The 23,476-nt window shown below is 37.7% G+C and overlaps 1 protein-coding gene, 1 long non-coding RNA gene, 1 other non-coding gene and 1 pseudogene across 3 annotated transcripts in view; 1 reads left to right on the top strand and 3 right to left on the bottom strand.

Annotated features, from left to right (window-relative positions):
* Nucleotides 1-5,119: 5,119 nt before the first annotated feature.
* Nucleotides 5,120-10,699, bottom strand: LOC130854521 (uncharacterized). Its single transcript, XR_009054036.1, has 3 exons — nucleotides 10,610-10,699; nucleotides 6,048-6,162; nucleotides 5,120-5,576 (listed from the first exon to the last, which is right to left on the bottom strand). It is a non-coding gene; the product is annotated as an uncharacterized LOC130854521 (long non-coding RNA).
* A 2,770-nt stretch (nucleotides 10,700-13,469) lies between these two features.
* Nucleotides 13,470-13,557, top strand: LOC130854709 (small nucleolar RNA SNORD87). The gene has a single exon (XR_009054147.1). It is a non-coding gene; the product is annotated as a small nucleolar RNA SNORD87 (small nucleolar RNA).
* Nucleotides 13,558-16,259: 2,702 nt separating this feature from the next.
* MCMDC2 (minichromosome maintenance domain containing 2) overlaps nucleotides 16,260-23,476 on the bottom strand; it is a 37,125-nt gene continuing 29,908 nt past the window's right edge. Inside the window, exons 13-14 of the mRNA XM_057736278.1 lie at nucleotides 23,142-23,251; nucleotides 16,260-16,426 (exon numbers count right to left, since the gene is read on the bottom strand). Coding sequence (XP_057592261.1) covers nucleotides 16,260-16,426; nucleotides 23,142-23,251 — 277 coding nt within the window. The remainder of the gene's footprint in view (nucleotides 16,427-23,141; nucleotides 23,252-23,476) is intronic.
* Nucleotides 17,206-17,306, bottom strand: LOC130854719 (small nucleolar RNA SNORA11; annotated as a pseudogene).

Below are 23,476 nucleotides of genomic sequence, written 5' to 3' on the forward strand. Positions count from 1 at the left end.
TTTGGTTTGGTTTGTCTGTTTGCTTGTTTATTTTGTGGGGAGGGGAAAAGGGAGTATAGAAGTTAATTCTGTATATATTTTCCAGCAGTGTTTAATCTTTTTCTTTAGTCTTTCGTGTATCAATAGTGCCATTCTGAAGAAATAATCCAATACAGACAGAACATCTCCACTGTGGCCAATATAATTCCCTTAGAAATCAACACATGAATTATATTTGGCATCTTTTAAGACAAATTGCTTGCTAGCTCTATATAAAATTGTATTCTTAGCTGGCAGGGAGGAAAAATGATTAGAAATGATCAGCAAACAGATTGCTTCCATCATATATTAGATATCTTATTTTGAGAGGGTGGTTTAAACTAATGCTCTTTCCCAACTCTGTATAGGTTATTGCAAATTATATCAATCATATATTTTATTTGAAAAGGTATGAACTTTGACTCTTCCAGCACTGGCAGATTCTGTCTTAATCTGATAACAATTTCTTTTTTTTTAACCATTGATGGATGATGTGATATCTACAGTTTCCATTGCTGTCTTTGTCCATGGTAGACGCTTTTGATTTTTTAGTTTTGTTTTTCTTGTCATTATAACCAAAAATATACAAAAGCTAAGATTCCAAAGGTTTAAAAGGAGCACTAGGGGAATATTATAAAATTGTACATCTCAAAAAATTAATATGTACTTTTATTTTGTTACATACTGGTAGCTCATGGTCTTACACATGACTGTTTTACTGAAAAAAATAAATGCCCCTTAAATCCTATAGATTTGCTTCCTATAAACTTTGAGTACAGCACAGATGGTACTACAGCACAGTTGGGAATGAGGGACATTAAATATTCTTGCCTGACTGCATAAACCTGGGAAAGGCTTCCCTTCCTATGTTTACACAAGTCTTAGTTTCAACTCATAAGAGAAACCAGCTCAGTGAAATATACCTCCATCACTCAAACTCTTTCATTATAAATTATACCACAGCATTTAGCTGTCAGAAGCTTTTAAATTATAAACTGAAGAATAATCTTAACTATTAGGCTTAAAGATTATGTCAATAGTCATTTCCTGTGCACATGAACGTTACTGAAGAAACCCGTGCATTCCTGCCCTCTCAGGACCAAGAGGTATGTCCATGGGGAGGTCTGGGGATGGACTTAAATCACTTGTCTCTGTTTTTATGGCCATTGAAAACTGGGAGCCATTTAAAACAATGTGAGGTCTAAATAAGAACTGATTTTAAACATTCTCATTTTCAAATAAGTTCTGAAATCAATTAAAAAACTTTAAATGTGTGCTATTATTATAAGGCATCTTAATAGTTTATATAGATGGGTATATCATGTGGGTCAAATTTTTTAAATTAAGTCATATATTTTTTAAAGGCCCATGCAAGATCGTCTCTACTCTGTATGTGGCACATCTGCACCTCTTGCTGACGGTAAGCCCCTAGACTGGAGTCCTCTTGAAACGTGGGCAATAAACAAGTGAAAAAAGTGAGTTGCAATGGCAGAGACAGGAGCGTCAAGAGAGGGAAGAAAAGTGGGAAGCAGGAAGCTATTTCCAGATCCTCCTTTCAGAAAGAAGAGGCCTGTTCTACCCGTTTCCAGTCAGGCTACAAGTGTGATGTTCTGGGACATACAGGAGACCCCGCCTTGGAAAGGAGACCTGACTTCAGGCCAAGACCCATTGCTCACTTCGGTAAGCACTAGGCTTAGTGTCTGCCCTCAATAAACTTGCCTTGCCTTATCCCCTTCTTCCCTTTGGCTCACAAAGGTGATGTGAAATAATAGCTAAGAAAATACATGGAGGCAGCTCAAAGCAAGATAGGTTTGGCTTCTCTGGCTGTGATGTTAGAAGAAGGTTAAAGATGGCAAGGTGAAGCGTGACACAAAAACATAAGCCATAAAGCAAAAGCTGTGTAACTTAGACTATGTAAAAATAAATTCATAAAACAAAACAAAAAAAAACAAACAGGGTGAAAAGACAAAAAAAAACCAAACACACTCTAGGGAAAAAAGTCACAGTAGATGATAGCCACAGTAGTAATTTTCTTTATGTAACAGCAGCTCAGTAGACAATTCCACAAATTATGAGTAAACAGTTCATAAAAAGAAATCAAACAGCCAATATCTTTATGAAAAGACACACAAACTCACCTATGATAAGAGATATACATTTAAAAAGCAATGAAATAACATTTCACCTGTCCAAATGATACAAACTGTCCAGTTATACATAAGCCCTGGGGATGTAATGTACAGCATGGTATATATAGTTAACAATACTGTATTGTATATCTGAAAGTTGCCAAGAGAGTAGATTTTAAAAGTTCTTATCACAAGAAAAAAAATTATAACTGTGAGGTGATGGATGTTAACTAAACTTGTGGGAATCATCTTGATATACATCAACTCATTATGTTGTTGTAAACTTATACAGTGTTATATGCCAATTATATCTCAATAAAACTGGGAGGGGGAAATGGTGACTAATTTCTCTGGCATACTACAGTTAACTTGTTTTAACCATAATGATTGAGCATGTATGTTTTTGATGAAAATTAATCTTTGTAATTTTTATCCTCCTGCCTTTTTTCCCCCCTCTCCCAGGTAATATTAAATGGAGAAATGTGAAATAAAAGAATGCAGAAATGTAAAAAACCCATTTTTGGTGAGGGTGGGGAAATGAGGATTTTAGTGCTGTTGGAGTACACAAGCTTTTTAAATACAATTTTGCAATCTCTCTCAATATTTTAAGTGTACACATTCTGACTTAGAATTCCATATTGAAGAATTTCCCTAATGATATACATACATTCACAAAACTATGTAAGAATAATTATTGCAAGTATTCATCATCTTTCACCTATAACCTGTATACTTAAAAGTTTTCCCTGCCTTCTGTATTGGCTGCACCCAAGTAACCTATTAAAAGTGCAAACCTGACAATATAATATATTTACTTGCACAAATCCATTCAGTGGTTCCCCATCATGTAAAAGGAGGTCTAACCCCTTAACTTGGCTTATGAAACCCCTACCTACATCACTGCCCACTGTTCTCCACTACTGTCTATTTTATACTTTAAGTTGTAGTAAACACACACACACTCACACACACGCACGCACACACACACACACACACATACAGCTATTTCATGCTTCAGTGCTTCTGTTCATCAATCATCAGTTGGTCCACAAATATTTTCTTAATACTATGGCATGCATTGTTCACTGCTTACTGTATCAGTTAGGAATTGCACTCAGCTTCTAATAAGGAAGACCGAACCATACTCGCTTAAATAAATTAGGACTCTATTCTCTCATGTAAAAGAAGTCCACAAGTAGGCAGGCCAGGGCTGCTAAGATGGCTTCGTAAAGTTATCGGGGCCAAGGCTTCTATTTATTTCTCCTTTACCAGAAGTGGGTCACAAGGTCACACCCAGGTGTAAGGAAGGTATATCAATCTGGGTTTGGTTGCAGTATCTGCTCTCGCTAGTTTAAAAAGAAAGGGGCTTCTTACAAGGTATTAGTGACTTACAGAATCATTGGGATGAAACAAACTTGGGTTGGATTTACGGGAGCAATTTCCTAAGTCATTCCATGGAACTGGGCTGCTAAAGCAGTTGAAACTTCTGCCATGACCTGAACTCTGCCAGCCCAGTGGAAGCTGCCCCTGTGACTGCCTCCAGAAGCACGAGGCCTTTGCTGCATAAATGCCAGCACAACAGATGCCTCACAGCCTGCTTTTCTCCTCTCATAACTCAATTTAGAATTCAGGTTTTTACACAAATGCACTTGATTGGCAGGACCTATTCACATCCAGAATTCAAGCCACAGAAGAGTTCTGGAATACTATACAATACTTAGCTTTTCATCCTCTGAAGTACAGAATGCAGATAGCAGGCTGAAGTACTGAGTGGGCCAGTTCCCAGCACCAGGCAAGGGAAGCAGGGAAAACAGATTGAAATAATAGGCTGAGCCCTAGGACTGGGGATATAACACAAACAAAATCAGGATTCCATTATCAGAGAAGAAGGCTGGCCATGGCTACGGGACAGCAACAAGGGACCCTGACCCAGTCAAGAAATCAAGGAAGGCTTCCTGAGAAGGCAAAGAGGGACAAGAAGAGCATTCTAAGCATAGGAAAAACCAAGTGGGAAGAACATGCTGCTTTGAAAGAAAGTGCCTGGGGAAGAAGGATGGATATAACACACATATTATCTCATTTAATCCTCACAACAATCCTAAGAATAAGTTATACTATTCCTAATTTTCAAATCAAGGAGGACCTTGAAAGGCACATTGAAGGATTTGGATTTAAGCATAGCAAGAAATCTTGCATAGAAATGCAGAGGTATTGGGTACCAAGGAGCTATTCCTAAGCAAAGAGAAGAACACGGACTTCCAAACATAAAACACCATAAGTATAACTAAAACATAAAAAGACTGAGAAAAGTTATTTGCAATGTATATAACTGTTAACTGACAAAAGATTAGTATCCAGAATATAGAAAGAAATCCCATAAATCAATTTTTTTAATTAAAGATACTTCAATAAAAAATTGGGCAAAGCTCTGGAAGGCTATGATTTACAGAAGAGAAAACCCAAATGATTAAAAATGTGAAAAAAAATTTAAGGGAAAAACAAGACATTCATAAAGTTATCTTTTCAACCTTATAGCAAATGCAAATTAAAATAACAGTAAATACCATTTCATATTTATCATATTGACAAAAATGTTTAAATTCTGAAAAGTGCAAGTTTTGACAAGGAAGTAGAGCAACTACTTGGAAAGCAATTAACTATATTAAGTATGAAGATGCATTTATCCTTCAATCCTTCAACCCAACAATTCAGCTTCTGGGGACAATGTTGTGCTGGGAAAGCTAGTTGTTAATTATTCAAGCATTCAGGTATCTTTAGTTGTTAGTAATTTGACAGCATCATGATGTATTAACAGCGTGGATATCTACAAATGCTACAAATCAGGGTTTTGTTTTAGGGGGTTTGGGGTTTGTTTGGATTTTTGGAGGATGGATCCTGTTTACCAAAACACCACCGGACATAGAGAAACTCAAGCATAAATACAAGGAGACATCATAGAAAAAACATTCAGAATCCACACTGTATTTAATTTTAATGGGGTGTTAATTTCAGGACATAATTTGTATTAGATCATCACTGAGGTACAATAACATCATACTTTAATCTTAGTTTGAATTTTTCAATTACTTCCGCATTCTCAACTCTTTATGTAATCATTCTTAAATAAGTTTTTTTGAACAGTAAGAGAAGTCTATTATTTCACATAACAAGAAGCTGGAGTGGCCTCCTGGCTACTTAGCTTGGTGACTATTCAATGTCTTTAAGCTCCTTCCCTTCCCACTTTGCCATCAAATGAAGCTCCCTTAATCTAAGAAGAGGGCTGCAGTGATGCCAGGATTTCTTTCACTGATGATCGATGATCAAATCTAGGGGAAGAAGAGCTGTTTCTTCCCACATGTGTCTTTTCATCAAAGAAGAAAACTTTCCCTGAAGTTCCGTAGCAGACTCCCCTCAGGTCCCGTTGGTCAGCTTCAATAATTTTAATAACATTCCGTTACATTCAGAATTTGTCAAAGGATTTAAGTAGTTGTTTGCAAGGCTTACTTGCAACATAAAAGTTAAATTTTTAAACAAAAGAGGAAAACCCTAGAGTCTCACACTGACAATTAAAGCCACTCATTATTTTAGATCCGGGTAGAAATCATAAGTAATTTAGGTAATTTTCATCGAAATTATCTCAGTAAAGTTCATGTACTTCAAGTGTTTAAGAATCAACTTTCATTCAGATCAATGCCCTATTTTCTGACAACTTAATGTATTTTTCACAGATTTAGAACTTTAACCTTGACGAGAAGTATAAATGCTATGATTATCTTAATGTCAATATTATGTTTAAAAATAATCTTGCCTGAGGTAAAAGGATCATATATATGAAAGTCATGCATTTATGACTAGGGTCATTTACATTTCTCTTGCTTAACTCTATTTTGACACGCTTACCATTGAGCAAGGGAAAGCACAAGCATATGGTTATTATAGCCAACTTCCTTCCAGTTCCAACCCTATTTTCTGCTGCAAACATCTAGGGAAACCAGGAGGTTCTCCAAGTCATTCACTAATATGAAAAAGAATGAAGGCCAAATGTATTAATTTACTAATGAGATTTACATGTGTGAGTGCAGACTTTAGATTCTGACAGCTTATAAGGAAATAATATCCTATATGCCCTGAATCCACGTGTGTCTATCTACAAAATGTAAACTTTCTAAGATAATTCAAGTTATACTAAAAAAAAAATAGCTATTTTTTTAAAAGTTACTTTTGTTAGGGACTTTCCTGGCAGTCCAGTGGTTAGGATTCCATGCTTCCACTGCAGGGGTCACAGGTTCGATCCCAGGTCAGGGAACTAAGACCTCGCATGCTGCGTGGCACGGCCAAAAAAAAGAAGTTACTTTTGATAAAGCACTATATCATATGTAAACCATGAAACTTTTCCCTTAAAGTGGTTTTAGTTGTATTTGCAACTGGCAGCATTAACTCACTTCAGCAACTTGGAGACCAGCAACCCCCACGGATGTGCTCCTTGCTGGACAATACCAAACACTTGTTATGATGCCAGTGAGGGAATGATGGTTGAAGGGGAAAATCTTAGAAATGGTGTATTTTTGCAGTCAGAAGAGAAAATGTACTACTTTAATAATTTTTCAACTTTAATTATAAAATTGCATACACATAGTAAAAGTCCAAACAGTAGACAATGGTATACAGTAAAAAATTAAAATATCATTTTCCCCACAAGCCCCAAGTTTCACTCCCTAGAGGCATGCACTGTAAAGTTTCTTCTGTAACCTCTCAAAAATATTTTATGTATAGTTGTATAAATGCATGTTCTTTTTACTCAACCAAAAATAGGATTTTACTAAATACCTTCTGCATCTAGCTTTTAAAATTTAATATATCTTGAAAAAATTTCCAAATCAGCACATACAGATTCATTTATTTATTCATTTATTTAGTGCTAGGGATATTTATTAAGTGCTGGGGACTGTATTAGGTACTAGGAATAAAAAGGTGAGCAAAACAGACACGGTCTTTCCACTCACAGAATGTATATTCCAGTGAGGGCAGCAAGAGAATATGTTTGTATTTTTTTAAGTATAATTACAGATTATGAAGGAAACAAAAAGGGAGGTGTTTTATAGTGGACCCACTTTAGATAGGTGCGGCAAGTGTGGCCTCACTGAGAAACTGACGTAGAAGCTGAAATCAAAGAAAGTAGTTAGCCACTCAAAAAATTGGGACAAGAGAATTCTAGACAAGAGTAAAGGCCTTGAGAAGTGAAAACCGTCTGGCATGTTCCAAAAACTAAGAGTAGAACAAGGTGACTGGTGTGTAGCAAGAGTGGGGAAGCAAGAGATGAGGTAAGCCACGTGAAGGTGTAGATCTTCTTTCTCTTTTTAAAATATTTTTATTTTATTTGAATTTTGGTAAAGTATACAAAACATAAATTTATCGTTTTAACAATTTTTAAGTGTACAATTCAGTGGAATTAGCTATATTCACAATCCACTCACAAACTAATCACCACTTTGCATTTCCAGAACTTTCTTCCTCATCCCAAACAGAAATTCTGTACTCATTAAACAGCAACTCCTCATTCACTCCTCACCCCAGCCTCTGGCAACTGCTGTTTCACTTTTGATCTCTTTGAATTCACCTATTCTAAGTACCTCATATAAGTGTAATCATATAATATTTGTCTTTTTTTTTTTTGGTCTGGTTTTTTTCACTTAGCATAACGTCTCCAAGTTTCATCCATCTTGCAGCATATATCAGAGTTTCCTTCCTTTTTTAAGAATGAATAATACTGCATTATACGTCTACACCATATTTTGTTTATCCATTCATTCATCAATGGCATTTGGGTTGTTTCCACCTTTCAGCTATTGTGAATAATGCTGCTATGAACATTGTTGTACAAGTATTTGAGTCTCTGCTTTCAGTTTTTTGGGTCTATACCCTGAAGTAGAATTGCTGGATCATAGGGTAATTTTATGTTTAACTTTTTGAGGAACCACCATACTATCTTCCCCAGTGGCTATACCACTTTCACTCTCACCAGCAATGGTGCATGAGTTCCAATTTCTCCACATCCTTGCTAACACTTGTTATTTTGTTGTTTTTTAAATAGTAGTCATCCTGATGGGTGCGAAGTGGTACCTCACTTTTTGAGATTAGTTTTGATTTACATTTTCTTAACGGTTAGTTATATCAGGCATCTTTTTCATGTGTTTATTGGCCATTTGTATATCTTCTTTAGATAAATGTCTATTCATGTCCTTTGTCCATTTTTGAACAAGTGGGTTAAATTTGTTGTTGTTGAGTTGTAGGAATTCTTCATATATCCTGGATATTAATCCCTTATCAGATATATGTTTTGCAAATATTTTTTTCCATTCTGTGCATTCTTTGACAATCTCTTGATAGTGTCTTTTGTGGCACAAAAGTTTTTAATCTTGAAGTCCAATTTATCTGTTTTTTTCTTTTGTTGCCTGTGCTTCTGTGTCATATCCAAGAAACTATTGCCAAATCAGTAATAGTGGCTCCCACACCTGCCCACCCAGTTGTAGGCAAAGACTCGGTGGAGGTGGCTGCCCAGGTTGAAAATTAAGTTGTAGACGCAATATCTGGCCAGGAGTCTGTGATGGGCAGGCTGAGGACCAAGCCACTACTTGACAGAAGAAACTGGGCCTACCTGGGGCCCCAAACAAAGAATTTTAAGCCCCTGTAAAGCATTCAGCAAAAACTTTATATAAATGGTCCCTGGTGGTCCAATGGGTAAGACTCCAGGCTCCTGATGCAAGGGGCCCGGGTTCAATCCCTGGTCAGGGAACCAGATCTCACATGCACGCCACAACAAAGAGTCTGCATGCCACAACTAAGAACCAGTGCAGCCTAAATAAATAAATAAATATTTTTTAAAAACCCAGTCACTGACACAGGCTCTTGGATGCTTTAATTAATAGATATTGATAAGAGGCCAGACTGAGAATTTCAGGCAAGGCTTTACTGGGGCTTGTGCTGCAGCATGAGGGAGCAAAAACAAGCAATAGGTGCCCTTGTTCACTCCCAGACAGGAGCTGCTTGGGACCCTAAATGGGGTAACAACTGGAGTGGGTCTGTGGGTTGGGCAGGAGGCGTGGCATAAGTGATCTGCCCATCCCCTTAGTGGTGCCCTGCGCAGGGATCATGCACAGTACTCTGCCTTTGCTCCCAACACCTCAGAAGTGACAGTTGGTTTGTGGCCTTTCTGTATCTTATTGTTCATAATTGCCCCAACCCCGCATGTGTGCAGTTATTTTTAGTCCCTTATTGTTTCTTTCAGATGCAAGCACTCAGGTAAAGGGTCCCAGGTCCCAAGCTATCTCATAAAGAGGAATTTTTTGGTAAAGTGAGTATAATAACAACTTGTTTCACTAGGTTTAAATTTTAACACCATGTTTCTTTGAGGCAAATATATTCGGCCCTGGATTTTGTATCAATTTCTTAGATTTTGTTAACCAAGAATTCCAAGAACAGAGACCTGGCTGAAATAAAGAGGCGTTTACTTGGGGTGTGTTAGGACTGCAGCCCAGGAGACAGAGCTCCAAGAAGCAACTAAATTGTGTTCTGCTGGACTACAAAATGGGGGAAGCTCAAAAAGGTAGAAAACCACAGGATTACATAAACTGTCAAGAATTAGGATTGGAGCTGGCAAGAATGAAGGGTGCTTGCTAAACAAGGATTGTTTGGGGATTGAAATGATTACATAGCGGTGAAAGGTAGGGGGTAACCTTTGAAACTACAAGGTTGCAGCTAGCAGCTCCTAGCACATATTGTTTTGAAAACGGTTGGTGGTGTCCTGAGTTTGACACAGTTCAGAAAATTCAAGTTCTCAGTGACGCAGGAACATGTCTGAAACCACACCCAACAATGTCCACCCAGCTCAATTTTGAATGTCTGAAACCAAAGTTACTCCATTTTGATTTTTAAATGATTTAAAATATGCCATCAACTTCCAGTTTTTAAAGGAGAGATGATGTGTCTTTTACTGATTCAACTGTTTAATTATATGCTTTCACGTGTATTCTTTCTGGCAACAAGATCATCAGCCTGTCTCCTCTAGCACTAAGCCTAATGCTATGCAGCCAGAGCTCAAGATACAGTGATCCAGAGAAATAAGCATAACAAAACACAAAGCACGAAAATCAATAACAAATTATAACATGTTCATAAAGAAGGCAAGTGACTGCTTTATGAATGCTTTTTTTAACCCTCTATTATTATCAATAAAATTAGTAACAGTAGCGGAAATACAACAGCTTCTTTTTATTCTGATGACTAGTTCTGTGTGTGTTAAGGGGTCGATTCCTGATACCCTTACTCTAAATTAGGGTGTCCAATACCACCACTTTTCAAAGTATTGAACTACTTGAAGTAGAAGACCAAGGAAATATAACTTTCTTTTTAAAGCATTTTCTGCTCGCTTGGATCCATTACAAACTGGTACACTAACCACTTACATATTCAAGGGAAAACAGCTCACGGTGAGGTCCTCAGGGACCTTGAACGCCAGTGTGAAAATTCCCAAAGCGCCGCCACCGAGCGCCAAGTCAACTTGCGGCGCTACCTGCGCTCGCGGGCTGCGGGGCGGGGGCAGGGCCGGAAGGGGCGGGGCCAGCCGGAAGGGGCGGGGCCAGCCTGGAGCGCAGGAGCGCCACCCGCGGAAGCTCGGCTTTCTTTTCCGCCGGGCAGCGGGAGAAGGAAGGCGCCTCCGGCACTGTCGGCCCTGCGGGCGGGGCGGCAGCCGTCGCCGGGCTCTTCCAGGAGGGAGTCCCGCGGAGTTAGACCCTGTTCTTTTTTTTTGCCGGGAACCCAGCTCCGTGCCAGAGACCATGGCTCCGCCTCGGGCGTCTCCGCTCTGTGGGGCCTGCGCGCGGGGCCTTCATCCCGGCGCTCTCCGTCCACTGCCAGGCACAGCCGAACGGTCGGCGCGGTCTCAGGCTCAAGGTCATCCCAGGAGGCCGTCTTCCCCTCCCCCACCCCAGTTGACGCAGCCTGGAGCTTTCCTCCGCGCCTTCGGCTCGGCGGCATTTTGTGAGTAACCGTTATCTGTCCTAGCTGACCCTTCTCCTTAGTAAACGCCGATTTCGGCTGTTCTCAGCTCAGACTAATGAAGGGCCTCCTGCGATTCACTTGGTTCCGAGGCTGCAGGAAGGTGCGGCGGGTGGCTTGGCCGAAGCTCTTTTGTATCCCCAGTAATGCTTTGTGTGCGGCCTAGAAGGTTTCAGGGTCCCTTAAATGGGCACTCATTTATCCTTACTAAGGAAACGTTCTATAAAAGGGGAAGGGATCTTAGATCTTAAGACAACCTTGACTTAACTGGACTTTGTGATCGGTTCTAAATTTAACACAGCACAGTTCACCTACTAACGATGAGTTCTGGTCTCCACGCAGTGGAGCATTGCCGGCCTTTGTTCCCGGATCTTCCTTTGTAAGTGTGCTCTAGAGACGTGGCGTTGAGGTTGGAGAACAGTGCGTACGGTATAGAAGGCCCGTGGGCTGTAAATGCCGCCTATACCTTTAGATGCCTGGGTTTACGTAGAGATGTGTATTTCTGGACATAATACAGAAGAAACTGGTCAAGAGCTGGGAGACTGGAAGAATTTTTGCCTGTACAAAAGCAAAGTTGTAAATGAACCTCGTCAGTGAGACTTGGTGTAGTCATGCGTTTGGTTTTTTTCCTCCCCTCAGTTTGAAATACACGTTGTTTCATCTAAAACAATCCAACAGTTAACTGTCAACAGGGCAAATATGATGGCTTCACGTAGTTTATATTTGGTGTTACAGTCAACCTTTTTGAGGCCTAAGTGGCTTGAATCCTGTTTTCATTGCCAAAAATTTCATTGCTGGAATTTTTTAAAATTTTACAAAATAAATGTTTGATTAAAATTTTAATAATGTATGTAAGTCCTTAAGCATAATAAAGTCCACAGATCCATTTAAGAACTGGAATCTTACCAATACCATAACATCTGTTTGCTTCCCTATCCCATGCCTTCCTTCCTATCCCATGCCTTCTGTCCTGAGGTGCATATCATCTAGGATTTTGTGCCCACACTCGGTTTTTTGAGGGGAGTGGGGTGGATAGCAGTTTTATTATACATACATATCCCTAAACATTCTCTGTTTTAGGCCTTAAGTAGTATTTGCATGTATCAATAGTTGTCAGAAGTGCCCTGAATCATATATATTAAACTGAAGTTTTCCGAGTTGGAATCATTCATAACCAATAGTATGTGTTCCTAATATTATGTGAAATATTTCAGCATTTCAAGACTTCAAAATGATAAATTGTTTTGCAAGGCCCAGCATTTGATATGTCTTCATAAATCATTTCCAATAGCTGTCTGGTTCAATGATTTATCCTCCTGGGATTCTGTAGGACATGATCGGTGGCCCTGGCCATGCCCTTTGCAGTACATAAATATGCTTTCAGGCAACTTGGGACTTAATTCTACAGGACTGTGTCCAGTAATGATGTCAACATAATGTATCTCTGCTCTGAAATGATATTAGGTCTGCCATAATAATGCTTTTAGTTAGAGGTCTGCACACTTGTTTTTATATATCTAACCCTTAACCTGGCTCATCTCATTCTTGTCAAGCTCTGAGACAGAAAAGCAATGGTTGGGTACTCATTAGGACCATCATGTCTTAAAAAATCTGTACTGCCACAGTTAAAGAACATCATAAATATATCCATCATTTTTTCCCATGCTAATGAATCCATTTCCAGCTTGGAAAGATCATTTATGGAATTATTAGGGCCTAACCAGTCAAAAGGACTAACATGCTCAAGTCATTAGAGATATTTAAAATTGGGGACTTATCAGTTTTGACTACCAAAAAAAAGTATAATTAAGCAGCAAGCACATTCTTTTGTTCCTTCAGAGATGTGTTAACAGATAGAAAATGACTCCACTATATAGTCAATGTTAGTAGTTTTTATTAAAAAGTTGATTGGGAGTCAGGAAAATTGCAAGGTTTTTGTTTTGTTTTTTTTTTTAATGGCTCCTGATAAAAATGGGGAAAAAATCCTTATACTACATATAAGATGCCAGACAGATACAAGTACAAATGAGAATTCACAATGAAATGTATTTAATTTCTAGGTGCATCCGAGCCTATGAGTTGAAAATGAATGAAGATCATTGTGATAAATGTTTTCCAAAAACTTGTCATAGAGGATGGCTGTGAAAAAACCACCAGGAAGACAGCTGTTCATGTAACAAGGTACCAAAAGTTATAATGTTAAACGTGTGCTTTTTTTGTGTGTTGGTGGTATTGTTCCAGAAGTGCAGTACCAAAAAATGTTTAATAACTGGCACAGTGATGACTTAATTACTTTTTGCCGTTTACCCAGCTGAGGGTATCTTTGAAGAAATAATGTTAAGACTGAGGTGCCAGTAATATATATTATGTGAATTACTCAAATATAATGCAGTTTTTTATTAAAATGGGTGAAATGTTCTTTTCAGCATATAAGTACCTGCAGATGAATGTTCAAGTCCTTTGCAGTGGTATTTAAAAATTCTTCATTGCTTCAAGTAAGTAATTAAGGTTTGTCAAGCAATCACATCTATTGATAATTTGAAAGTATCTGATAAATTCCAAAGGGCTGAGGCCATTTCCTGTTAAAGGTGCCTTTGTGTGTCAGGTTTTGATTTTTTTGAGTTTTGATTATGGAATGATTTTCACTGTTGGTTTCTGATTTTTTCCTCCAGGGTATGGCATACAACGTTTTGAAAGGAATAATGAAGAATTGGTTAAGACATGAATTAAAGCAAATGATGAAAATTAATATTTAACATTGATCATCTCAACAATAAATTATGTAGAGAAATACATGTTCGAATGACTAATTGCTGGGCAGTAAAGTCTGTTTTATTTAAAATATATCAAGTCTTTAAACAGCTTCATTTTCATAGTTACTAGTCAGACTTGTTTTTAACATATTTTAGGGATAGTATATTCTTGTAGTGATTCTTTGAAGTGGGGCAGCTGGGGAAACATTTTAGTACCTCAAGTTCCCATACCCTTTCTTGCCTTAGGGAGTTTCTGGAGAGGTCCTAATCAACTGCATACTAGATAACTATGAGGACCTCCCCTTCAGAACCTGCTATTGTACCTGAAAAAAAAGCACAGTTGACCCTTGACCCTTAGGGGAGGCAGCCCTCTTCGAAATGAAAAATCCAAGTATGGCTTTATAGTCCAAGCTTCCACATCCTCTAATTCAATCAGCTGCAGATAGTATAGTATAGTATGTACTTATTGAAAAAAAAAAATCCACTCTTTATGTGGACCCTGCAGTTCAAACCTATGTTCAAGGGTTAACTAGCTGAACTTTTAACTCCTTAAATTACCTCTTATAAGTAAAGGTTTCACCTGTGACCTACAGATTTTTTAATTTTAATTTTATTCTTGGTTTTCTTTTACATTTGTGAAGAAAAAAGGATTTGGGAACTAATTTAGGACAAACTAGGATTTGTCCTAATCCTAATATAAGTGATAATATGCTAGATTAAGGCATATTTAATCTAGACAGTCTGTCTAGGGCATGCAAATTTATAAGAATTCAAAAAGAACTGAAATCCTACCCAGGTGAAGATTTAAGTTTAGCTAAGTCTTGCTTTTCCCCTGTTGAGTCCTACAGTACATAAATTCCTTGCTTTTATCAGGGTTATAATATCAGTGTGGTAAACAGTAGAAAGTGTACAGCAATAGCTCCATAATCACTTCCCTTCAGAGGTAACATCTGAAAACCATTTTCCCCTTAGTGTTTGATACTAGTTAAACATTTCATCAGTAGAATCTTTCATCAACAGAATGTGAACACAATTGTAAAATGGCCTTGTGGATCCTAGTTTCATAAAGAAATGTGTTTTGCCTGCATCCCGTAGGCAGGGGTCCTATTAGGAACTGGGCCACACAGCAGGAGGTGAGCAGCGGGCCACCCCACCCCACCCCCAGTCCATGGAAAAATTCTTCCACAAAACCAGTCCCTGGTGCCATAGAGAACAAAAAACTGAAATGAAATAAATATAAGAAGCCACAAAATCAGGTCTTTAATTTGTAATATATAAGTTTTTTAAAGACTAGGTTTGCCTTCTGAAAACAACACTGTATAGTCTCTGGCACTAGTGAATATTCAGTAAATACTGTTGAATGAACAGCTAGGAAATTAATAAATGATTTGTCAAAGTCCTCTAGAGAGTGAGAGAGCTGTCTACCTTCATGGTTAAGCTCCATGAAGTACCAATTTCTAAAGATGTATGGTAGTGTCTTGGTTAATAAGGTGGCAATTTTGTGATGACATTTTCCTTTCAGTGATTAGAGTTGTCTTCTTTATTAAAACTTTGGAAAATGAAAACAAGGATTTGGGGACTTTACAAGATAAGTATATTTTCTCATGGTGTTCCTACATTTTCAGAGCAAATATCTTCCCTCCAAAAATGAAGACAGGGTTTGCAAATTGGTTTCTTTGCCTTTGGTACCTTTCTTGTAACTAGTTAGGTTTAAGGAGCCAATTACCGCTCCTTGACTCAATGTAACTTACTTTTTTTCATCTAACCTAGTTTAAAAATGGAAAATTTCCAAGGATTTTCCTGATCCCATAAGTGGGGCTTCTAAAACAATATAATAGACATGTCAATATATAGTAAAACATGAAAAGTCTTTAAATTGAAGACTTCTGGTTATATAAATGCTGTTACTTATCAGTTTGTCAAGTTCACAAATGAAAAAAATGGTCTTTGTAAGTAAATATTTAAAGTATTACATTGCCATCTTGTGACAAATAGAGGGAACTACACAAAAGTTACCATTTTCTTTTTACATTGCTTAGTTTGCAACATTCTTTATATTTTAATCTGTGGACTGGTACACAGGGCTAACCAGAAATTTTTTTTATAAAATTCTCTTAAATTATAAATTTCTGCTGTTTTGAGATTTGGATTAGTATTTATTCCATTAGCAATTAATTTGAAGAAGTCATTTTATATTTTTTAAGATAGCATTCTACTGTACTCCTACACACAAGAGTACCTGAAACATTACTTCAAAATCACTCACACTTTTTTCCACTGCTTAAAAAGGAATGAAGAAAACTGCCTATTCATCACTAGCAAAAACAGCTGCCCCGGGTCCATATGTGGCAATAAACTGTTGGAGCTGTTGTTGGCACTGAGTCAGATAGATATCCCTTTGCTCTAAATATTCTTCATCATACAGTTCAAATGGAAATACTGCATTTGGAGCAACACAAAATACAGCAGCCCCTAAGTGAAGAAGGAAAAAGTTTAAATGAGAAAGTGCTAAATGTGAAATCATATTTTCAACAAAATAGTGAAAGTTTTAAAATTAAGTTCTAATAGAGTATTTCAATAACCATTTTTTTAGATTAATTTGTGCTTTCATTTGCCAGCATAACTACAGTGGCCTGCAAACTTTTTTGATCTAAAAAGAACATTTTACATCACAATCCAACAAACACACATACATAAATAATATATATACATATATAGAAGTAAAACAAAAGTTTTGCCAAAAACATCTACCCTGAGTGTTCTTAAGACTTTTTTTTTTTTAACCAAGGATGAACTGCACTGACACATCATAATCACCAAAGTCCCCAGTTCATCTTAGGGTTCACTTTAATGAAGTAAATAGTGTTGCACGTTCTGTGGGTTTGGACAAAAGTATAATGACAAAATCATTATCATGTCATACAAAGTATTTTCAGGGCTCATAAAAACTTCTGTACTCTGTGTATTCATCTCCCCTTTCGCTGCAGACTCCTGGCAACCACTGATCTTTTTATTGTCTCCATAGTTTTGCCTTTTCCAGAATAGCATATAGTTGGAATCTATTTTTCTTTTTTACTTGAAGAGAGAGGTTCAAATCCTATATCTCTGTAAGACCACTCATGGCCCACCAACTCAGGGACCAGACTGGCTCTAGGTGGCAAACTCCCCCAGCAAATACTGTAGCTTTTCTTCCAATACTGAGCCCTGTCCCACTGGTCCTGCCCAGCAGCCACATGGAGGTGCATGGGGACACGTGTTGGGTATTTGTTCAAAGGAAGGCCACAAGCTTTATGCCCCTTTGTCACAATGAACCCAGATTCCTGTCGGGTATGTTGTAAACAGACGATAACCATTATTTTTTTTTTTTTTAATTTTGAGACTGAGGAAAAAGGTTCAATAAATGTACAAACTGGTACCGGGGTCAATGGAAGAAACGATGTTTAAATTTTAAAGTTTGGAAACTACATAAATTTGTCATCCATTGAAATAGTCATTAGTGTTTTGAAGCTGAATAGTGATGTGAAGAGGTGAAAGAACTAAGAAGAGAAGGTATTGGAAGGTAGAGAAACAATAATCTTTATTTGAAAAAGATAAATCTATGCAATAGAATAGAATCTATGGAACAGAAAAGAAATAACCTTGCATATGTGTTTAAATGATTTTTGACAAGAGTGTCAAGACCATTTAATGGGGAAAAGATGGTCTCTCCAACAAATGGTGCTATGAAAGTGATATCCGTGTGCAAAGGAATGAAGTTGGTTCCTCACCTTACATCATAAAAATTAACTCAGTGAATCAAAGACCTACATGTAAGAACTAAAACTATAAAACTCTTAGAAAACCACACTGGGGAAATGCTTCATGACATTGAATTTGGCGATGATTTCTATAACACCAAAAGCACAGGCAATGAAAGAAAATAGATAAAATAGGCCATATCAAAGTTAAAAACTTTTGTGCATCAAAAGTTACAATCAACAAAGTGAAAAGGCAACTCATGGAATGGGAGAAAATATTTGCAAACCATGTATCAGATGGGGGGGTCTACAACTCAATAAGAAAACAGCCTGATTTAAAAAATGGGCAAAAGACTTGAATAGACATTTCACCAAAGAAGATATGCAAATGGCCAATAAGTACATGAAATATGCTCAACATCAGTAATCATTTCATGCAAATGAAAACCACAATGAGATACCACTTCACACCCATAAGAATGGCTACTATCAAAACCAAAACAAAACAGAAGAAGGTAACAAGTGTTGGCAAAGGTATGAGAAATTGGAACCCTTGTGCACTGTTGGTGGAAATGCAAAATGGTGCAGCCCCTAAGGAAAACAGTATGGCACTTCATCAGAAAATTAAACAGAATTACAGATCCTGCAATTCCACTTCTGGGTATACACCCTAAAGAACTGAGAGCAAGGTCTCAAAGAGATACTTGCGCACCCATGTCCATTAGCAGCATTATGCACAATAGCCAAAGGCAGGAGCAACCTAAGTGTCCACTGATGGGGGAAGGGATTAACAGAATGTGGTGTATATATACATAGACAACAGAATGTTACTCAGTTTTAGAAAGGAAATTCTAATGCATGCTGCAACATGGATGAACCCTGAGGACATTATACCATGTGAAACGGGCCAGACAAAATAGGACAAATCTATGATTCCACTTATATGAGGTACGAGAAGAAGTCATCCATACAGACAGAAAGTAGAATGGTGGTTGCCAGGAGCTGGGGGAAGGGGAGAATAGAGAGTTATTGTTTAATGAATAGAGAGTTATTGTTAATGAGAGTATGGAGTTTCAGTCTGGGAAAATGAAAAGGTTATGGAGTTGGGTGGTGGCAACAATGTGAATGTTCCTTACACCACTAAACTGTACACTTAAAAATGGTTAAGAAGGTAAATTTTGTTATGTATATATTACCACAATTGAAAAAGCAAAAGAAAGCCTTTGACTAGTATTGCAGAAGTTAAGCTCTTAAATTCTTGTTTCATCGATCCACTGAATGAGTAGGTACGTTACTGGCTGGAAGTACAACTGCTGGCGGAGCAGACAGTGCCTACCTTCCTAGAGCTGTCTGTCATCAGCAAACACTTCAGTAGTCTCAGACTTCTGTGACTGCTCCCTTTCCTGCTTTACCTTACCTGAAACCTTGCTGTCCCTTGAGAATACTGCTTTCCTTGCGGCTAGCAAACACCCCACTTACTTAGTATCACAAGAAAGGGTGCCTAAATTGCTGCGCCTTTGCGGCTTCCAGACCATTCTTTCCTCTTGTTAAAAATCTTTCTTCCTTTGATGCCCAGTGCCACCTAGGCTTTATCACCCTTTCCCCTTCCACAGTGAAGTCAACCATCAGCTCTCAGCACTGGGCTCACAGTCTTCCTCTCTTCCCTAATAACTGCCATTCCGCGATTTCCATATGAACGACCCATGTAACTCCCAATCTCCAAGTGTCCTGCCTCCGTCACACATTTCCAGAGTCAAAGGAAACTAATATCTCCAGAAACTTACGTCAAAACCATGAGTTCAAATGTCCCTCTATGCTTCCAGGTCTTCTATCTCAGAGACCTCCAATCTGCTTCCTTCTATTCACGTCCCTCTTTTAACCATTTTAAGAGTTCCTCCCTTGCCAGCGCCCCACTCACTTGCCCCTCTACAACACTCTCCACACTCGCCTATCAAAACCTAAACTCTGCACAAACCCAAACATTTATTTTGTGCCTGCATTCAGGCTGCTAGGCAGAAAAACACGTCATTGGCATTGCTTGGTTTCACTTTAGATGAATCGCTGAAACCTCAAATGGGCAGCTGCACTGCCTGACAACCCTGCTGAGTTTCTCTAACTCACTTGCTCTTCTTTCCCTCACGATGACTATTATATTCCATCCTTTTCTCCTCAAAACTTTCGTTTTTAGCTGATGATCTTGTGTAGAGTAAAAGACCAAATCTACACACCTACCTGATTCTGTACCCATTGTCTTCCCGTCTATAAAATGAAATGACTCTTCTGTCAGAGGCCTTTACCTTCACACATACTCTGGATGCCATCCCCCTCACCTTTTTAAGGACTTTATGCCTTTGATCTTCCCTTCTTTCTGTAGTTTCATTAGTTTACTTTCGGCTACACATCATATGAGCTATTATCTTCTATCTTAAAAAAAAATCCCTTCCTGGACCATCCTTCTCCAGCTCGTACCCTATTTCTTTCCTCATCTTCATAGTCAAACATCTCAAAGTTGTCTATGTGTGCTACCTCCATAGCCTCACTTCCTACCTCACCTGAATCCCCACTCCATTGAAATAACTCTAATCATGATCACCTGCAACCTCTAGCTGGTCAAATCTAATCTTACTCAAACTCTCAACACATGATACAGTTGACCACACCACCCCTTCCTTCAACACTCTTTCTTGGCTTCTCTAATACAACTGCTTCTCAGTCTCATTTGTTAGTTCCTCCTGCTCAACTCCATTTCTAAATATTAGAATTTTTCAAAGGCATTCCTGGGGTTCTCTGTATAGTCTCTCTCAGTGATTTCATCCATTCTCTGGCTTTGAGTACCATTTCTGTGCTGGTGATCCCTAAATTATATTTCCAGGTTAAAACTCTCTTCTAAACTCCAGATTATTATATCTGTCTATTGAGATCTCTGCAGGATGTCTCAAACTTCTATCTATAATTTGATTCCCCTGGCCCAAACCTTTTTCTCTTTCTTCCTAAAATGGCACCATGATCCACTCAGTTGCTCAAGGCAGAAACCTGTGAGTTTTCCTAAATTCTTCCCTCTCTCCACTGCCCCAACTCCTAAATCTAGTTCTTAAACATAACTATTGGTTTTTGCATCCAAGAAAAATATCCCTGAGTAGGGATTATTTTCCTGCTATGTTTAAAGTAACATTTAAGGCTCTCTTAACATTGTTTTGCTTAAGACTTGAAAAAGAATATACCTAACTGACACTCATTATGAAAACAAAAAGTAACTAAAGGAAAAAAAACTTCACATAGTTTTATTTCCCTCAACAAAAGCTTTCTTAAATGCTTTAAGAAAATCTTGACAGACTTCCTAGGTGGCACAGTGGTTAAAAATCCACCTGCCAATGCAGGGGACACAGGTTCTGAGCCCTGCCCTGGGAAGATTCCACATGCCACGGAGCAACTAAGCCCGTGCACCACAACTACTGAGCCTGCGCTCTAGAGCCCATGTGCCGCAACTACTGATGCCTGTGCTCTGCAACAAGAGAAGCCACTACAGTAAGGAGCCCACTACAATGAGGAACCCGCGCAACACAATGAAGAGTATCCCCCCACTCGCATCAACTAGAGAAAGACCCTGTGCAGCAACAAAGACCCAACACAGCCAATAAATTAAATAAATAAATAAATTTATTTAAAAAAAAAAAAGCAAATGCTAAGGGTTTTATTTAAAAAAACAAAAACAAAAAAGAAAAAGAAAACCTTGACAAAACAGTTATCAAGTGAAAATAGCCATATTCAGTCACAGGAGTCCTTAATATTATAATACCATAGTTTCTAAATTAAAAGACACATTTTTGTCTTCTTACTGAAATCTAGTTGTATCTTAACAATTTTGATGATGATAGCATGTCATAGTAAAATTGGCAGCATTTTTTCTTCATGGTACATAAAATGATATCTTAGATTTCATCAAGTAATATAGAACAAGAATGTAAAGATAAAGTAAATTAAAAACAAAAATACATATCTTTATTTAGTATTGGTTGGGAACCAGCGATTTTCTCTTTTGGTAAGTAAAATTAATTCAGGATGACAATTAACCTTTTCTGGGGGTCATGAAACTCTAAGATGTACTTCAAAAAACATGATTCCTCTTCCTAAGCAAAAAAGGTAGAAAGCACATGCATATACAAATTTACATATAATTAGGGATTCATAAGCCCCTAGGACTCTTTCAATATCCATGGATCCTAGGTTAAAATTGCTTGATTTAGATAATTATAGAACAAAGTTCTAATTATCTAATTAAGAAAGTTCTAATGGATCTCTGTGAAAAGTTATTACAATATAAATTGAATTTGAAGCAAAGTTAAACACTAAACATATACACATAGAAAAGTCAGTGTTAACTCCCAGGATTGGAACTGAAGATTAATAAAGTAAAAATCTCACTAAAATAGAGTTGGGAGGCCAGAAGGGGGAACTCTCATGCATGTACCTCTCAACATCAATTCAGATCCCAACAGGAAGACAGATCCCAACAGGAAGAGACATACCCTGCATCTCTGGCAAGAAGTGACACTACTTTACTACCACCAGCAGGAGAAAGAAAGATTTTCTCCTTGCCTGGCAATAGCTCCACCAAAGAGAGACTGTCACGATGCAGCCAATGAAAAGCCACTATACATGGGACTCCCAGTTTCCTCCAGTGGACTTTCTAACAACCCTCCCAGCTCCACTTCTCCTCTATAGAAGAGTTTCTTCTTTACTTTACCAGACTTGCATGTGATCTACCATAGTTGTAATGTCCTGAATTGCAATTCTTTCTTGCTCCTGAATAAAACTGTTTTGCTGGTAAAATAACTGGCTGTTTTATTGTTTTAGGTTAGCAGAACCGAAGTTTGGTTTGAAGGATGGTATATCTCATCAAAATTGTCTCATATAATTCAAAAAGAATTTTGTGATGATAATTCTCTTTACTCTTACCTTTAAGAGCCCTTTTATGTTTTTATTAGCAAAACCATAATAAAATCCTTTGATTTCAAATAATTAAATGCTCTAGCCTAGTATTATAACTAGCAATTCAGAGAAGGCTGTGATGCAAGATGATCACATTTTCTTTGGCTATGTGTCTAACTTCACTATGGGGGGATTGCTTGATGTTGCATGCTATTTTAAAAGGAAGATAAATTTTAAATCATTTCACGTGTCATATTAAGTACTTTTTTTCCGGAATTCTCTAAGCAATGCAAAAGTTCAATATAAAAACAACCATGCATGCACAATTAGGAACTTAATATCAGCTAATGATAGTACCTGTAAACAATTACTAAACATTTAAATTCAAACAGGACTTACCTGGTGAAAATTCATTATTCTTTAAAATAATATTTAAAATATATGTAACATCTTAACAGACTAAGAATCTTCAAGTTTAAATATAATTATTTGTAGTGATCATTAATAACTTAATACATTACCATATTTCAATGTTAGAGATGTTTCAAATAATAAGGCTGCAATTAGTACATCTTCTTTAAGCACTTTATTCCTTAAGTTCAATCGAGCATGGGCTTCAGATAGGGAAACTCTAAAAAAGAAAATTGATGACAATCAAAATAAGTTGATATTATAAAGAAAATGTATATTTTGGCAGGAACAAATCAAGATATGTGTGAACATAAAAGCCACACCTTAAAGATCAGCATATTCTTATTTTTAAAAAGTTTTGGTTGTGGGCTTCCTAGGTGGTGCAGTGGTTGGGAGTCTGCCTGCCAATGTGGAGGACATGAGTTCAATCCCTGCTCCAGGAAGA

The sequence above is a fragment of the Hippopotamus amphibius genome, chromosome 5 (assembly GCF_030028045.1).
Source record: "Hippopotamus amphibius kiboko isolate mHipAmp2 chromosome 5, mHipAmp2.hap2, whole genome shotgun sequence".
Taxonomy (NCBI): Eukaryota; Metazoa; Chordata; class Mammalia; order Artiodactyla; family Hippopotamidae; genus Hippopotamus; species Hippopotamus amphibius.